General features: G+C 41.9%; 1 protein-coding gene across 1 annotated transcript in view; it reads right to left on the bottom strand.

Annotated features, from left to right (window-relative positions):
* wdr17 (WD repeat domain 17) overlaps nucleotides 1-18537 on the bottom strand; it is a 45157-nt gene that overhangs the window by 653 nt on the left and 25967 nt on the right. Inside the window, exons 17-31 of the mRNA XM_072459562.1 lie at nucleotides 17853-17983; nucleotides 17215-17340; nucleotides 16985-17140; nucleotides 16183-16247; nucleotides 15969-16101; nucleotides 14608-14696; nucleotides 12980-13079; nucleotides 12262-12401; nucleotides 11228-11339; nucleotides 11013-11154; nucleotides 5201-5303; nucleotides 4731-4832; nucleotides 4225-4323; nucleotides 496-563; nucleotides 164-261 (exon numbers count right to left, since the gene is read on the bottom strand). Coding sequence (XP_072315663.1) covers nucleotides 164-261; nucleotides 496-563; nucleotides 4225-4323; nucleotides 4731-4832; nucleotides 5201-5303; nucleotides 11013-11154; nucleotides 11228-11339; nucleotides 12262-12401; nucleotides 12980-13079; nucleotides 14608-14696; nucleotides 15969-16101; nucleotides 16183-16247; nucleotides 16985-17140; nucleotides 17215-17340; nucleotides 17853-17983 — 1664 coding nt within the window. The remainder of the gene's footprint in view (nucleotides 1-163; nucleotides 262-495; nucleotides 564-4224; nucleotides 4324-4730; nucleotides 4833-5200; nucleotides 5304-11012; nucleotides 11155-11227; nucleotides 11340-12261; nucleotides 12402-12979; nucleotides 13080-14607; nucleotides 14697-15968; nucleotides 16102-16182; nucleotides 16248-16984; nucleotides 17141-17214; nucleotides 17341-17852; nucleotides 17984-18537) is intronic.

Here is an 18537-nt window from a genome sequence, read left to right as displayed (position 1 = left end):
TATAGCAATTGTTTCCTCATCAAAACCGGGAGTTGCATTTCGCTTCAACTCTCCCAGATTTGTGACGTCAAAGGTAGAGATCTGGAGGACTCTTTAAGTTTATAAAATAAATAGATTAGTCTAGTTCTGAGCATTTCTGCCCTCAAATCATCAACTGTCTCACCTGAATCCTGTGTCCGGTGAAACACGAGGGCTGGACGTCGGAGTGGCTGGGCAGATTGGAACCGGTGACGTAATCTGCCCCGACCAGAACTACCACGGCTGAGGAGGGACAAAACAGACCAAAGTCATGTCACATTCATGTTTGCTGAAGGGGGATTTACAGTGAGTTGGATCAAAAGCTGATTTCACAATATATCTGTGCTGGGGTTTAACAGATTTGACTTTATTCATGAAAAAAATCTGGTAAAATTATAGTTTTTTCTGGTTCAGCCGTATCACACGTGACATGGTCCTTGTCTCCGGCTGCCAGACAATGTTAGAGGGACATTTCACCTGAGTCTGTGGACTGAAGCCTCCTCTCCAAACAGCTGAACTCTTCCCTTTGGCTTTCTGAAGGAGAACTACAACACAAACATGGAGGGATTTAGTGACAAACTATATCCATTTTCTAAACAATAATAATCTAAAACTTGAGCTGTATCTCTATGATCTGACAAAATATCAAATATCTGACCCAAGCCAAACAATGTCACAAAAAGCAGAACTATTTATATAGAAAAGTTAGGTATTTACATGTTAAAAAAAAAAACTCTCAGAATTTACTCCATTTACCAAATTATTATAGCTCCAATAAAATAATTAATTCATTTTTAAAAATGCTATGATGCCCTCGACTGATTATTTGACTCTGTTTCTTCAGAATCAGAAAAAGGTTTATTACTATGTCAGTGAACAAAATCCACATACAGCTATGAATAATAAGAAAAATAATGATAATAATAATACTAGTAATAATTATAATATTAATAATTATAATATTAATAATAACAATAATAATGATAGCAAAATATATCAAATAAGGTGCATTATTAATTTACTAATCAAATAAAAATAGGCTTGGTCTGAATACACAAAATGTACAGAAATGCAAAAAGTGAACATTGCAATGAATAGTTATTGATTTCAATCATTGTTCATTTAAAATAATTGTGGCAGGTGTTATTAAAGTGCTAAGAAGTGTTCATGAGTCCAACGGCAGAGGGAAAGAAACCGTATCCTCCTGCCTGAGGGGAGTGGCCTCCTGCCTGAGGGGAGTGGCCTCCTGCCTGAGGGGAGTGGCCTCCTGCCTGATGGGACTGGCCTCCTGCCTGATGGGACTGGCCTCCTGCCTAAGGGGAGTGGCCTCCTGCCTGAGGGGAGTGGCCTCCTGCCTGATGGGACTGGCCTCCTGCCTAAGGGGAGTGGCCTCCTGCCTGAGGGGAGTGGCCTCCTGCCTGAGGGGAGTGGCTCAAATAGTCCATGTCCAGGGTGAGAAGGGTCCCCTTTGATCCGACCTGCTCGTCCCAGAGTCCTGGAGATGTACAGGTCCTGCAGAGATGGAAGTCTGCAGCCGATCACCTTCTCAGCAGAGGGCGCAATGCACTGTAGTCTCTGTTTGTCCCTGGCTGTGGCTCCAGCATACCACACGGTGATGGAGGAGGTGATGGAGGAGGTGAAGGAGGAGGTGATGGAGGAGGTGAAGGAAGAGGTGATGGAGGAGGTGAGGATGGACTCAATGATGGCCGTGTAGAACTGCACCAGCATCTGCTCTGGCAGCTTGGCTTTCCTCAGCTGCAGCAGGAAGTACATCCTCTGCTGGGCCTTCTTGATGTCTGGTCCACACTCAGAATCTGCTCTTCTAGTGTGCTTCGTGCTTCGTCCTTCGTCCTTCGTGCTTCGTGCTTCCTGCTTCCTGCTTCGTCCTTCGTGCTTTGTCCTTCATGCTTCGTGCTTCGTGCTTCGTCCTTCGTCCTTCATGCTTCCTGCTTCCTGCTTCGTCCTTCCTGCTTCGTCCTTCGTGCTTCGTCCTTCGTGCTTCGTGCTTCGTGCTTCGTCCTTCGTCCTTCATGCTTCCTGCTTCCTGCTTCGTCCTTCGTGCTTCGTCCTTCATGCTTCGTCCTTCGTGCTTCGTCCTTCGTGCTTCGTGCTTCGTCCTTCGTGCTTCGTCCTTCGTGCTTCGTCCTTCGTGCTTCGTCCTTCGTGCTTCGTCCTTCGTGCTTCGTGCTTCGTGCTTCGTCCTTCGTGCTTCGTGCTTCGTCCTTCGTGCTTCGTGCTTCGTCCTTCGTGCTTCGTGCTTCGTGCTTCGTGCTTCGTCCTTCGTGCTTCGTCCTTCGTGCTTCGTGCTTCGTGCTTCGTCCTTCATGCTTCCTGCTTCCTGCTTCGTCCTTCGTGCTTCGTCCTTCGTGCTTCGTCCTTCGTGCTTCGTCCTTCGTCCTTCGTGCTTCGTCCTTCGTGCTTCGTCCTTCGTGCTTCGTCCTTCGTGCTTCGTCCTTCGTGCTTCGTCCTTCGTGCTTCGTCCTTCGTGCTTCGTGCTTCGTGCTTCGTCCTTCGTGCTTCGTGCTTCGTCCTTCGTGCTTCGTGCTTCGTGCTTCGTGCTTCGTGCTTCGTGCTTCGTCCTTCGTGCTTCGTCCTTCGTGCTTCGTGCTTCGTCCTTCGTGCTTCCTGCTTCCTGCTTCCTGCACGTTCGCGCTCGGTGAATAATAAACAGCGGCCAGAATGAATGAAGCAAACTCATGCGGAGAGTAGAATGGTTTGCAGTAAATTATATCCCAGAGCAAGAGAACCGTGTTTGGAGATCACAGTCACATCGGAACGCCAGGCCTTCACCTGGCCTCCACTGGCCTCCACCAGGCCTCCACTGGCCTCCACCAGGCCTCCGCCAGACCTCCGCTAGGCCTCCACTGGCCTCCACCAGGCCTCCGCCAGACCTCCACTGGCCTCCACCAGGCCTCCGCCAGACCTCCGCTAGGCCTCCGCTAGGCCTCCGCCAGTTCTCCACCAGACCTCCGCCAGGCCTCCACCAGGCCTCCACCTCTTGTGGTTCCCCTGGAGAGGGCAGCTCTGCCACCAGAGGGTGACATTTCACTGTTACATCAGGGAATGTACAGTCTGTGTTTTCTTTATGATGTTTGAACTCTTGGTCTGGACATGTTGAAGTCCAGAGCAGTGAGTGAGTGGTGGGGACAGGATGAGTAAGATAAGGATCAGTTATAGAAGGGTTAAATTATCATAAAAGTTATTTTGGCACAATATGTCTCCTGTAACAAACATTTGAGCTTCATGTGTACAAATTAGTATTGTTAAGAAACCCAAGAAATAGGCTTGATTCTACTTTCGATACCACAATAATAATTAAAAAAATACTCCTTTTAGACAATTGTATTATTAGTACAGATGTTAATTGTTGGTCATCACCTTGTGGTCAATGATATTTACAGTATCTCTTATTTCTCAGGTCCTTTTCCTTGTCTTCTCATCAGACCCAGGAACCAGACCTTCATTTATTTTACATCTTCCTCTGTGTTTCTATGGTAACGCTCTCATCTCTCTCATGTTTTTTTCTGAGCTGTTTATGAAGGCGCGAGTGTTTGTGATTAGATGCAAAGTGAAGCTCTTCAGCCTGATCTGATGAGCAGGTCAAGAGGAGCAGAAATCCCACTTCTCTGTTGATAATTATGTTGTTAATTAACAACACTAGTGCAGTGCTTTGTGGCCTCAATGACTCAATCAAAGCCTAAGAATAGAAAGAAAGGCCAGACTTCATTTAATATGATTTCTACAAGCTACACCTGTCTTTTTTTGGTTGTTCTTTTGATTTGCATTTGTATTTTCTTCCCCCCTAAAAATCAAAAGTGCAAAAAGAAAGAAACGCACATGTGTCTAGTCTCAAAACAAACATGGATGAGTAGTAATAAGGAGAAATATTATAGTTTTTCAAAAAAGAACACACCGGAAAATGTTTGAGTGCATTCAGACTTCTTTCTCTTTCTCTTGTTTTCTCTCTCTCCTTTTTTTCTACAGTATAGCGTAAAACACTTTAATACTTCAATACTTTGAAGACGTATAACTACAGTATAAAACAGAAGAAGAAGAACACACAACATCAGAATGGTACTAAACACCCAGAACTAAACCTGGACTAGAACAGGACTAAAACTCTACATCAAGTCTAAACCAGGACCAATCCGAATCCAGAATATAATACAGAAAGAGAAGATTGTGCGACGTGTGTCTGTAGTGGACCTGTTTGTGGTTTGAGTGAAGGCTCTCCAGGCGTCCAGCTCCACAGACAGCTGCTCCAGCTTTAGAGGAACACAAACCTCTCTCCTCTTCAACAACTGACTGAGAAACACACACAACCAGAAACGTGATGGTTGCATGAACAGCAAATAGACTATAATATCTTCATACGTTATTAAGAAGTAATTCATGTGAAATTGTGATGGTTGAAACCATCTGTCACTCACTCAGAGCATAACAGAGCCTAACCAATAGGAGGAGTGGGTGTGGAAACGTGTTCCCTTCTGTCATGCACAGCATTAAGTCATTCTGTATTTATAGAACCATATTTACATTTGTGACTTTATAGAGCAGTGTTGTATTGTTGTATTGTATCGTTCTGGGTTTGGTGTCTCCAGGCAGTTTGGAAAAGTGGAAAGGTCTTGTTCATGAGTGATGACAGCGTGGAGCGTGTGACACCCACATCCCACCAACCCACAATAACATGAAGGCTAAATGTAGTGGTTTACCTGGTATATTCATATAGAGCAGGCACGATGCTGGAGTACTGTCTGCGGATAGCGAGGAGGGCTCCCATGTACCCACTCAGGATCAGCAGCTCACTGCGCAGCCTGAGGACACAAGGACATTTAAATCATGATCTGAGGACACAAGGACATTTAAATCATGATCTGAGGACACAAGGACATTTAAATCATGATCTGAGGACACAAGGACATTTAAATCATGATCTGAGGACACGAGGGACATTTCAATCATGATCTGAGGACACAAGGACATTTAAATCATGATCTGAGGACACAAGGACATTTAAATCATGATCTGAGGACACGAGGGACATTTCAATCATGATCTGAGGACACAAGGACATTTCAATAATGATCTGAGGACACAAGGACATTTAAATAATGATCTGAGGACACAGATATTTAAGTTATGATGTGAGGACACTCTGATATTAGAAAGAACACTTGTTTACTCTGTGAGCTTGGTCGATATGAGGCGGTCAGTGCGGATGTAACTGAGGAGGTCCAGGATCGGCTGAAGACTGTCCACCGTCCACTCACATCCACTCAACTGCTCTGCAAACAGAAAACAAATATTTGGGGAAGAAAGTGCCAAAACCAAACAATGGCCCTCTTGCATGATTTTTTTTCTGAGAAAATGTTCACAACTTCCCCTTTGAGAAGACCCTAAGAGACTTCTGCTCGAGCTTCACATGTTCTCAGACGGACACATTCCTTCTCAAATGAGAGTCGCTTAATTTACCAACATCAGGCTGCAAACACCACGTCACTCATTAGGCCCGAGCGCCACAAGCTGGCGAGAGGCCTATTAATCTCGTAAGGCCGTGCGAAGCACGGCTGCGAAAGTGCGCACGTAGTGCGCACGAAATCGAGCGCGAAGCGCTCGCCCACTTCCAAACACTCACTAACGCACTCCTTCACTCATGCACGCCCCGTGCATACTAATTAGTAGTAGGAAAATGGAACATTACCGTTGTAAACGGGCGAAGCCCGTGCAAAAGTGCGCACTAAACGAGCACCTTACATTGGGATGACGACCGCGAAGCGGTCGTCATCCCCATATAAAGCACTCATTTGCGCTAAGTACCTCACGAATACGTTCCCCATCTCTTGCATGTTCCGTGCATATAAGCATGTAATGCAAAAATTGAACATTATTACTGTATAGAGGGCCAAAAACACAAAGTGGGCGGAGCCCACTCAAAATTAACGAAAGTACCCGTCAGTGACCAGGGACCCACACCATGAGGTAGGAAAGCGCGAGCGTTTTCCGAAAATGTATAGTTTATGATATTTGAAAAATGGGAAACATTGTTTTCGCATCGGAATATTTAGGCCCGAGCCCCAGCAGGGCGGAGGGCCTATTGCTCCCGCAACGCTGCCAAAGGCAGCGTTGCAACTGTCTGACCAAACATGCGGGCGCAGCCCGCATGTTTGGTGCCCCGTCGCCCCTGGCAAGTACAGTGAACTAGCCCATGCCGAAGGCATGGATCATGCATACTTACTCCTGCTATGACAGAAATAGTCAACAATTTGTGAATGGGCTACGCCCATTCACAAATTGTTGACAACAGCAGCGCGAAGCGCTGCATTCCTCCAAAAACCCTCCTGGCATCGTCCTGTACGCGAGAATCCATGCCGCAGGCATGGGCCATGCTTGTATCTGCTCAAATCAATGGAAGTCTATGGGTAGTGGGCGGGGCATCCCGACGGAATGGGGAGTGACGAGCGCGTAAGCGCTCGTAATGATGATTCCACCCCATGGCGGCATGGGGAAGGCTTAGAGCTTTCAAACGATGTATAATTTGTTGTTATAGTGGAAACGGCTATATTGTTTTTGCTAAAAATATTATTATTTTTATTTTTCTTGTTCTTCTGCTTTTTGAGCTCTAATTTGACCCCCTGAACATGCTCAAAAACTCACCAAACTTTGCCCAAAATTCAGAATCGGCGAAAAATTAGATTTTTTCTGGGCCATTTTTTTTTTCGTTAAAAAATGGCGCGACAGCGCCACCGACAAAAGTCAAAATACATTGCGCCTATGGGAGACGCCCCGAGGTCAACTTTGTCGTAAAGCTACGAAATTCGGGACACGCATTCCTCTCGTGAGGACAAAAAAAAAATATTATTGTGGCCACGCCCCCAGACTTACCCTATGGCCGCCATCTTCCTTTGAAAATGAAAACAAGCTGAGTTAGCCATTTTGTTTACGTCAAACTTTGACAAACTCCTCCTAGGGCGTTTTGCCCACCGACTTCAAAATCGGCGTACGTCCTCTGGACAAGTGGGACATCTAAAGTTATCCAATTTTTTGAGATACCTTTTACGGTCTGTGTGCGGCGCAGCCGCAAAGTTGGACAACTTATTTTGGAATATTGCAGATCTAAAAATTGTTCCCATTTGATCAAAACCAGTCCGATTAGGACCAAATTTGAATCAGTTGTTAAACTTTCTAGTTTGGACCAGTTTAGGCTGACAAAATTGAAATGGGCGCGATAGCGCCCCCTACAGAGTGACCTTTAAATTAACATTGAAGGTCAAAAATTAGTTTTACCAAAATTGTCTAAACTTTACCCAAAATTCTACTTTGCCGTCCCAATCACAAAAGCCAATCACAAAAATGCCTAATTTTTTACGGCGTAGTCGTAGCGATGACAGAAACCTCCCATGTTATCCCTATGGGAAAACCACAAAATCTCTCAAATTACCACATTTTTACGCTTCACACTTTAACGAACTCCTCCTAGGGCGATTGTCCGATCAAGTTCATATTTGGAGAATATCATCTACACAAGCGGGGCATCAAAACGTATCCATATTTTGATTCTAAGTGCTACGGTCTCTGTGTGGCGGACCCGCAAATATATTTCAGAAATGGGAAAACAGCGAAATCTCTAAAATGACCACATTTTTACGCTTCACACTTTAACGAACTCCTCCCAGGGCGATTGCCCGATCAAGCTCATATTTGGGGAAAATCATCTACACAAACGGGGCATCAAAAGTTATCCATATTTTGATTTTAAGTGCTACGGTCTCTGTGCCGTGGAGCTGCAAATATACTGTCACAAATGGGAAAAACGCCAAATCCTTGAAATGTTCACATTTACGCTTCACACTTTAACAAACTCCTCCTAGTGCGTTTGGCCCACCGATCTCAAAATTGGTGTACCTCCTCTAGACAAGTGGGGCATCAAAAGTTATTCAAATTTTATGGATAACATTTACGGTCTCTGTGCAGCTGAGCCGCAAACTTTTCGCAGAATTTGGACTATTTGGCCTTCAGAGTGGCCTATAAACAAGAGTTTTTCCAAATGACATGACATTTTGCACACAATTCTCATTTGCCATTCCCAAAATAAAAGTATGGGAGCCAAAGTCATATTTGGTAAAGCGTAGCCGTAGCGATGACAGAAACATCCCATGTTATCCCTATGGGGAAACCGCAAAATCTCTAAAATGACCACATTTTTACACTTCACACTTTAACAAACTCCTCCTAGGGCGATTATCCGATCAAGTTCATATTTGGGGAGAATCATCTACACAAGCGGGGCATCAAAAGTTATCCATATTTTTATTCCAAGTGTCACGGTCTCTGTGCGCTGGAGCTGCACATTTGACCGATATTTGTCTTCATTTGCACTGGTTAAGCACAGCATTGTACATGTCCAATGTGTCGCTGTCTTAGTTCTTAGACAATTACGTTAGCGCCAACTCTGTAAAATGCAGAAAGCAGAGTCGGAAGGCCGGCGGCCCACGAGGGCCGTTGGATGCCGCTTGCGGCTTTAATATTCTTTCTTTCTTCTTCTCGGGACCAACCCCCCTATTTTTCACCCAGTGAACATTGACGAAAAGTCACAAAAATTTGCACACCTCTAAAAATCGTGCCTCTCTACATTCTGGCTATTTCCCTTTTCTAAAATAAAAAAAAATTGGCGCGTCAGCGCCCCCAAATGTACCAAAAATGCATTGAGAGATGGGAAATGACCCAAAAAAAATTTGATCGTAGAATCATGAAATTTGGCGCAGAGGTAGATGGTGACAAGAGAAGTAAAAAATATTATTACGGCAACGCCGTCCGCCCAACCAAATGTCGGCCATATTGCTTCAAAAATGGCTAAACATGACTTTGGAGTTTTTCCAAACGTCGTACTTTTACGAACTCCTCCCAGGGCGTTGGCCCTAAAAAGCTGAAATTTGGTGAAAATGCTACTGAGGAGTGGGACATCAAAAGTTATCCAAATTACATTGATACCTCTCACGGTCTCTGTGCGGCGAAGCCGCAAACTGTAGCTAGAATTTCAGAAATCTCCCATATTTAAAATTTCTGCCGTTTGCGCAGATAAAGTCCGAATTGCGTCAAATTAGAATCAGTTGTTAAACTCTTTGCCCTAAACCTACTTGAAGTGAAATAAATTAATTTGGAGCCACAGCGCCTCCTACAGATTTTATATGGAGGTTAAATGTTTAGTTTTGCGAAATTTTATGAAATTTGACACACAACTCAATTTTGGCCTCCCCATCAAAAAAGTCAATGAGACCCATGTCATAATTGTTATGGCGTTGCCGTAGCAATGACCAAAACCTCCCTTGTTATTCCAATGGGGAAATCGCCAGAACATGTTTACACTTTAGACTTTCACGAACTCCTCCCAGGGCATTAGCCCTATTAACCTGAAATTTGGTGAGGCTCATCTTCAGGGGTGGACCATCAAAAGTTATCCACATTTTTATTCAAAGAGTCACGGTGTCTGTGCGGCAAAGCCGCACATTTTGCCAAGAATTCAAAATAAAATTGCTTTTTGATGGTAAAACAAAGTGAGAAGATGTGACAGCTTCACAGATTCAGCAGTAGGCGTAATAAAAGGACAATTGGGGCGCGTTAGCGCCCCCTCCTCTTGCGGCGTGGCGGCGGCGTGGCGAGGGCCGATCATTGCCGCTTGCGGCTATATTTTGTATTCTTATTTACAGGAGGGAACAAAAGAGAAACCACACTTGAAAATAGAGGCACCGGGAAGTGAAATAAATGCAGAATCTAGCTTACTCTAGCTTCAGCCACGTCACAAAGTGCTACAAACTTGGAATTACTAAACGTCTTCTTGTGAATCACTGAGATGGGCCTTTTGAAGAGAGAGTATAATTCAAAATTTGTATTTTTTTATTTACATCGTTCTAAAAATTGAGTGTGATGACAATGTCTGCAGCGCTCTGTTCATTTCAGCCCAATCATTCTTATCAACAGGACAGTCCCAGTACACGTGGTGTGCCTCCTGACTGCTACAGTTTGCATTCCCCTGTGAATAATGGACACTTTGTTATGAAAAACACATTTTTCCAACAAACTTTCCTCCAGACATGTGATTTTCAGGTCCTCCACTGGGATGTACACACTTTTTCCCACTCTTCATCTGTCAAGACAAGGTTATCTTCTCTTTCCCATTTATTTCTTAATATAATTAGAAGAGTAGTTGTCCAGATTAGTAATGCATTGATGTCATTTACATATTATATCCCCTTGAAAGTTCTGTTTTAGGTCAGAGAGTTATAATGGTCATTACTTTGTTTCATTTCTTGGTTATAATAACTCCTTATTTGTAAATAGCTATAAAAGTCCTGCTTCTCCAAAAGTCCTGCTTCTTTAAATGTCAAAACTGTGCTGTTAGGAGCAAAAATGTGATTATAAACCAATCATTTTAAGATGAAACAGCATTATGTTTTGATTAGTTCTTTCCAGGTTGTGAGCACAGATTTTACCCAAGGATTTTCCAGCTCCTCCAAATGCCTGGACCGTTGTCATCTGCCAGTAAGGCCTGTTCCACTACCATTTCATTTATAAGAAAACATTAGTATTGTTATTATTATGTTTGGGTGTGGTCAGCTGCAGACCCCTTGTCATGGAAACACAAACCACTATTTACAGAAGTGGCCCGAGATGCTCTGAAGTGAACCGGCCTGGAGGCTCAAGGGGATGCGGGCCCCCTGTGGTCGCATTCAATTCTGTCTTTATTTATGCTTAACAGACACAATAGTTTGCTTCAAATCAGCATTAGTGTCTCCACAAGTTTAGGCCTGTTTCAGTCACGTTGTAGTTGAATGTGGATTTGGTTTAGTCCTGGCTGGTGCTGGTATTTGTTATAAACAAGGATCTCTCCATTCAATAAGAATCAATAACATGGGAAGAGGATAGGAATGATTCATCTGTATGAACAAAACAAAGAAAAGTAAATCAAACTTGACTCTTGAATGATTTCAGGGAAGTACCTTTGACGTGGCTGATTCCTATCCTCAGAGCGGCCTCGGGTTCAGAACTCAGCAGGTGATATTTAATACATGAGAACAGGTCTCCTTCACTCATGGCCTCCTCCGCTAACGACTTACACTCATCTATTAAAGGGAGTCCGCACTGCAGAACAAAAAACGGAAGGGAAATAACTACTAAGTTCTGTCATCAGTCAGATTTATTAGAGTAACCGTACCCGTTGGTGCAGTTGATTGATTTCTGTTTGATTTCCAGGGTAAAATGCGCAGAGCTTAGCCAGAAGGAGGTGGTTTTCAGGAATCATGGCCAACAGGTCTGCAGACAGCTCCCTGCACGGCAACACAGCAGCAACACAGCTTTATATCATGAAACGCAGACTTTCATGAAAGAAACAGTCAAAGCTCGCGGAGGCACGACAGAATCTAACCAGCAATGTAGTAACTAATATCCATAATGCGGTTGTTTTCAGTCCAATACACACATTTAAAACTACATGTTAATAACTACACGGTTTATAACATTTCAGAAGTATAAATGAAAGGTTTTGTGTTCATTGGTTACCACATAACTAATTAACCTTCAGTTAAGCTTTCAAACTTTTATCTTTATTTTATTTTCATGTCAATGATCCCTGGTTTGTCCAGGAGTGGTACGTGGTAGAACAGCTTTCAAAGGCAGTCAACTGTCATTTTCAATCTGGTGTAAATGGTTGAAGCAGCAGCATCTTTACTGGCCCTGCCCAGTGGGAGGAGTTCTGACTGAACTAACTCTAACAGCTTGAGATGAGGTCTGGCCTCCTCTTTCTCAGCTGTCAATGACCTCATTAGCATTTGAATGGGTTGATTTCTACCACGGTCCCTGGGGGGAGGTTGTATTCTCAATGTTTAACATCTAGAGCGCAAACGCAGACTTTAGTTATGTTGTGCCAAATACAGACACAAAGACAGAAGAATACAGTGATCCAACGGCCTAAATTTGTAAAAATATGAAGAATGCTAACGTTAGCTTTAGGCTAAATCCTACCGTGCTGCCTGTTGTCTTTTAACATCTACAGGACAATCTGTTTACTTTCCAGGGTTAATGCTTAAAGGGTATATTATATATATATATATATATATATATTATATTAAGACTCAATCCTGACTCGACTTGAATTCGTTTTGCATTATTTGCCTCTTAAAAGAGGTAAAAAATGAGAGTTGTCATCTGTATCCATCCAGTATATAGTGTCAGGAGCGGTCAGGCGCCCACCATGTTGGAGTGGTGGTGTACTTCCGGGACAGCAGCTCCAGACAGTAGGCTGTGCTCTGTTTGGCCTCTTCCCCCAGAACGCTGCCCACGCAGGCCGCCAGCTCCAGCTCGTTTCCCCGGATCAGACTCGCCATCGCCAACTTCAACACAGGACACAAGTTTGACATATTATATCACTTATTTCTATTTCTGTGAACTAAATCGGCTTCAATCAAGTACTGGTTGTTTTGTTTTGTGTTGAGTTATTTAGTTAGAAGGTCTAGATCAACTTAATCCAAAGTGTTCCTGACTGGTTTCAAAAATACACTGCAATCGGAAAAATCTATTTGAATAAATAAATAAAACAATTAAAGACTGGGCCAAAAGTTACATTTGAAACATGGAAAAAGATGCCTTTGGACCAGATGAGATGTATACACTGGACAAAATGTGCCTTAACTAGTGTTACTTGTGTATGTCGGTTCTCTCTCTGTGTTTTATGTGTTTAAAAATGTAAAGTACATGAAATAACACATCATGGACTAATGATTTATCTTAAAACAGGAAAAACAATATCAATGCACAGATGTGATTGCTCTGCCTGGCCTTAAACTTATCTATCTAGCATTTGTTTCCCCCAAAAAGTACAGGTACAAAAAAACAGGCATCATTCAAGTACTAACAAATGTAAAAGTATCAAATACATTTGAACTTGTGTATGTTATAGTTAGTATTGTACCGTGATGTTGTCCACAGCGAGGTGACAACAGGCAGCGAGAACAGCACAGCCATCTTGGAAATACCACTCTGCCAGCTCCGTACACACTTTATGCAGGAGGCTGAGGAACAAATACAAAATAAACATGGCAATTATGATCATCTATGCCACAAACGCACTCTTAAGGCAAGAAACATTTCTCCCCCATTTTTTGTGTGGAAACAACAACATTGTCCCATCCGCAGCTAAACTGTAATCGATCTATAGACTAGTGTGGCAGTTTTCTCAAAATGCATTTTCTTAATATAAAAGTCTGCTTTTAATGGATCGCACAGAAGGATTTGTTTATATCTAAAAGAATAATTTAAGAAAGAAAAAATATATATAATAATTGAGAATTAAAATGTTTATGCCAGTTTTCAGTAGAATCTAGTTTACTCCAAAACTAAATGAGACATCCAAAGTTCATTCAATAAATTCTTTGTTATCTAATATGTCAAGACAATTAAGCAAGAAATATAAAAATGGCTCCATTCATGATTTTGTCTCAAATGTGTGCGATTTTGGCCATTTGAACACATAAAATGCCATGTTTATATGAAAACACTTGACGATGAAAAACTTGTAAAGCATTTTTTCTTACATTTGTGCAAATAAAGTACAGAAAAGTCAGAAATGAACCTGCAGTGTGTGTTGCCTCTGTTTAGGGTGACACATGAGGGATCAGAATGAAAATGCCACGTTTAAACATTTAACTTATGATGCGTCACACATTCGACAGAAACAGTCTCTTACTTGAGGGAAAGTTCTGGTTTTCTCTCTGTGACACAGACTCTATGTTGACAATGGATAAGATTGTTTTTGACTTTGGAAATAGTAGAATCTGTGCATTATTCACCACTTTGTCCATTTGATTACATGAAGTCATAAATCATATTTTAAAGAAGAGATATTCACACTTCTATAATCTATATATTATTATTATATTATAATGCGACATGTGGATCATTCATTTATATTTTGGACAGTTTAAATTGCAATATTGATTTAAAACGAGTTTGCTGACTTTCGGTTACAAACTGTCTTCAGGGTCAGGAGTTAGGGTCAGGGGTCACTGTAAACGTCATGACAACAAAGAGCCGCCCTGTCGTTCTGTTTTGAATCCTACGTGTATCAGTAAACAAATGACATGAATCACTCTAAATACAACTTTAAGGATAAATCAATGATAACAGCGTTAAAACCATATTTCCTTTAAAATATTTCAGCACCAAAGTGGTAGTTTCACATAATACCTAGTCAAAAGTCATAAAACATTGATGAAATGTTAACTTTTGACTAAATTACTTCATGAAATTAGGACTCAAAATGCCCAGATGATCGATGTCAAAATGGCCTAATTGATATTTGTGACAGAATCTCTTGTTGAAATACTTCCAGATTAAGAGTTATTGAAGAAAACAAAGATATCAACATAAAGTATTGTTCTGATGAAAGATGCAGATAATCCAACAAGTTACAACAATGATATGTGATATTAACGTTAACTGCTGTAGACATGTTTTCCTGTCACTGTTTATCAAAAATAAAGATAGTCCATTTAAAATGTCTTTAAGTAACCGTCTCTGTAGAGTGTGTGTTGATTCTACCTGTGATACTGTTGTCTGTTGTCCAGGTCGTTTGTGGTGTGGTTGATGGCAGAACTTTGAGGAGCTCGGATGTTGCCTTCACACGCCCCCTGGAAAAACAAACACTGTCTTTATCCTTTTGCATTTAAGAGCGCAGCGTAACTTTCCTGCTTGTCTCGGAGATGTTCCTGCTTTGCCCTGGATGTTTCACAGTTTGGACGCTTTAGGTCCAAAAACAAACACATTCTAAACGTGAGAATGGAGGCAAAAGTGAATCATGTTTTTTGAGTGGAGAAAATGTGTTAAATCAAGTTGGTTTTGGCAGAAGACAATCATGTGATATCTGAGCTTGGTTAAAAGCATTAAACATTACACACACAGAGCATTTGATGATTTTTTGATGATTGAGATGAAGATTTGACCCCATCGTCCTTGTTCATTGTATCTAAAATGTTATAATATCCTTCATTACAAATGATACTTTCTGTGAGACTAAAATACAACATTTAGACTAACAAAGCAGTATTTTTCTTGTAATAAACAAGCAAACATATCATTTCTACACTGGACGTTCAGAAACGTGACTTATTGATGGTCAAAAATCCCCAAAATCAACATGAATTTGGCTTCGATGTCAGTTAATCATCAGAAATGTATTCTGACATTTCACTTTAGTCAGAGCGTTTGAAAGGGTCAATAGCATTAAACGTCTCTATCGCCATGGAGACAAGCAGATGAGACCACCAGGCCAAGGTACACGTCAGAGCTGTGGAAAGGCGACTCCACTTACACTTCCAAACTTTTTGAGCAATGAAAACATCTGTAAATAGACAAATGCGTGATAGATCATCCGATTACATGCATTTCTTTTTAATGTTACGGTACATATATGTTTTACACTTTATAAATGTACAAAAGGAATCACATGATTATCATAAATGTCTAGTTCCTCTCTCTTCCACACATTTTTATTTATTTACATTTCTCTTATTTGCCCTCTTTCTTTTCGTTTCTTTTACTTATTCCACTACTTGTATATCCTTGTATTTGATCTGAATATATCTTACTGCAGTCCAATCAACTATCATCTGCAAATATCAATAATTGTTATCTGTCAATGTGATTTATTTAATGTGAAAAAGTAACAGCTGTTTGTTTTTAAGCGTTGCCTTTTTATGTTATGTAAGAGTTTTTGTCAAATACTGATTAAAAAGAAAAGATAACATCAATAAATGAATGTGTAAAAGTCGAGGTTAGCGTCCATTATCTGACTTTTTCTCGCATTTCTCTGTCAGAAACACAATAAAACCAGTTCAGGAATCTAGTAAATCAACATTAAAGACAGTAATGTAAGAGTAAAGAGCGTTCCTCTTCTGTCGCACCTGTGTGATGAGCAGAGCCTCCAGCAGCTGTCCTCTCCCACTGAAGAAGCTCACCAGCTTTTTCACGTCTCCCGTGGCGACGCAGTACGGGATCGCGTCATCGTTATCGTCTGCGATCAGCTGGTCTGCTCTCCTACGCCAAACAGAAACCGCACACTGGGTATTACAAGTATTCAAGTATTCGAGATTAGAATACTGCACTTGCTACTTTTACCTCTGCATGAGTTTCTTCCAGTATTTCATGGAGACGCCGGGTGCCACGGATAAGGCCTTTTCCCACTGGAGAAAATACATCCATTTCATCTCGTGTGAAAGTAACAATAGGTGTGACTATGTGATATGCCTCACTTTAGCTGCATATTAAAGTGCTTTTGCCTTGTCAGTCCTGCTGCTGAATTAGCCTGAATGACCAACATTTTTACATATTTGGAAAAATGTTGTTATTGTAACCAAAATAACAGAATCTATTTACATAAAAGCCTTTTCAAAATATGCTGGCTCATCAAAACTATGTTAAATGCAACATTTTAAATAATTTACTTCACTATCTTGTAGTTTTTGTATATGTTTCAAATTGCGGCCCATGATGAAAAAAGGTTGGGCCCCTGGCACAGACCGTGGTCCTTTGTTCCCATAGTTTTAAAATCTTAAATGACAACATAATAGTAGCACTCAACCCTTTAAAACAAAAAAAACATTTAGCAGTTATATCAAATATAAAGACATTTATGTAATTTATTTATCTAATAGAAGATTATGATCGACACTTGGAATTGTGATTAAGGCAAAATCTTGACTTTTTAATACATAAATACTTCATAAATGTTGACCCCACAATAGTTGTCTTTACTTCGACAGATATATTGCACATTCCCTACACATTTCATTCTGTCTATCCTTTGTAATAGAAAAGTGAACTGATTTCTGATTTAATTTCTAATCTGAATTGTTGCATATTTCTTGCACTAAAGACTGAAACATTCAGATGACATGTTAAAGGGTCAGTGTGACAGCACCTGTCCCAGCTCCACCATGAGTTCACAGTATCTCTGGATCTGTCCCAGTCGGAGGTGAATGTCCGCCGCCTCCTTCAGCCGCTCTTCTTTACTCGGCGCTCCGATTCCTCCTCCAAACTTAGACATCTTCACTATGGTCAGCTCCTGGGCCTCGGACTGAGACAAGAGCAACAGATTCAACACTTTTGTTCTGACACTTTCCACGCTTCACGTAAACTGCTGACACTGACCGTTTTGAACTTGAGCAGGTGCTTCATGTGCATGACTCCTTTGCAGTAGCTGGGGGGCAGTAGAGAGTCGTCCTGTCCGTTTATAACTGATACAAGGTCCCAAAGGTTACTGCTGCCCCCTGGAGGCTAAAACACGCAAATGCATAACCTTATTTCGTCCACAAAGAGGAATATTAAGGTCAACACGCCTCAAAGACACAGGAGGGGCACTTTTAGATGACTGAACTTAATCCTAAACAAATATGCATCAAATAAATGTATTATTGTCCCCTGTCTGTATGTAAAGTATGTAAACATCAGCATTAACAGATTTGTTTTAGACGGCAACGAGTGATTCTATCTAACCCCAGGAATAAACATGAAATCAATCAACTTTTTTGTGGTTGTAAGTGAAAGATTATAGGACTGTATGCACTTAAAGAGCAGTTTGGTGGTATATTTTAATGTGTGCAGCTCTCTAAAGACATAAAGACAAAGCCAGAACTCACACTGTCAGAATGTCGTTGTACATGTTGTAGGAAGTGAAACATATTGTATCTTCTGTCCTAAACACTGCCTGTCCTAATGGCCTCTTACTGTAACCAGTAAGTGTTGAGGTCAAACTCAGGTGCAGTGCCTTTAGGCTGTGGTGGACTCACAGAGAAACATTCTGAGAAGAGCCGGAGCTTCTTGGCCCTGACATCCAGGTTGAGTTTGTCCAACTCCAGCTTGACGTCTCGAGACACTTTTCCACAGAGCAGCGGCGGAGAGCCAGGGACCATGGCTGTGTCTGGGACGGGCAGACGCAGGACGCACACGTCACAATGCCATACTACTACTACTACTACTATTACTATTAGTATTACTATTACTACTACTACTGCTACTGCTACTGCTACTGCTACTGCTACTGCTACTGCTACTATCTACTACTACTACTACTATTACTATTACTACTACTCAGGGCCGGCCCAGCCTATAAGCGAACTAAGCAGCCGCGTAGGGCCCCGAGGCGTTAATAGGGCCCCCAATCTGGCAACCCGTCTTATGCGAAGTGCAAGCGCAGCGTGCGCCACTAGTGTAGTAGCGCTGCTGGCGCGGCAGCGCACACAGCGGTAACATAACGCACAAACCGCGTTTATTTGTAATGACAATCTGGCAACCAAGACACCAAACCTGCGCTGATTGGTCAACTTCATTGTGCGCGAGGAGCTCGAGAGCAAAACATAAACACAACAGAACGTGCTGTTTGAAACAACACGATTCTGTCACGTTAGTTCGCTCAGGCTGGAGGCGACGAGAGCTCTGCCCCGCGCACAATAATACGTCTGAATGAAAGATAAT

The sequence above is a fragment of the Eucyclogobius newberryi genome, unplaced genomic scaffold, assembly GCF_026437365.1.
Source record: "Eucyclogobius newberryi isolate DKJ021-1_F unplaced genomic scaffold, fEucNew1.0.hap1 SCAF_232, whole genome shotgun sequence".
Classification (NCBI taxonomy): Eukaryota; Metazoa; Chordata; class Actinopteri; order Gobiiformes; family Gobiidae; genus Eucyclogobius; species Eucyclogobius newberryi.
Note: the sequence above shows the minus strand (reverse complement) of the source record. Positions and strands in the feature narration are given on the sequence as shown.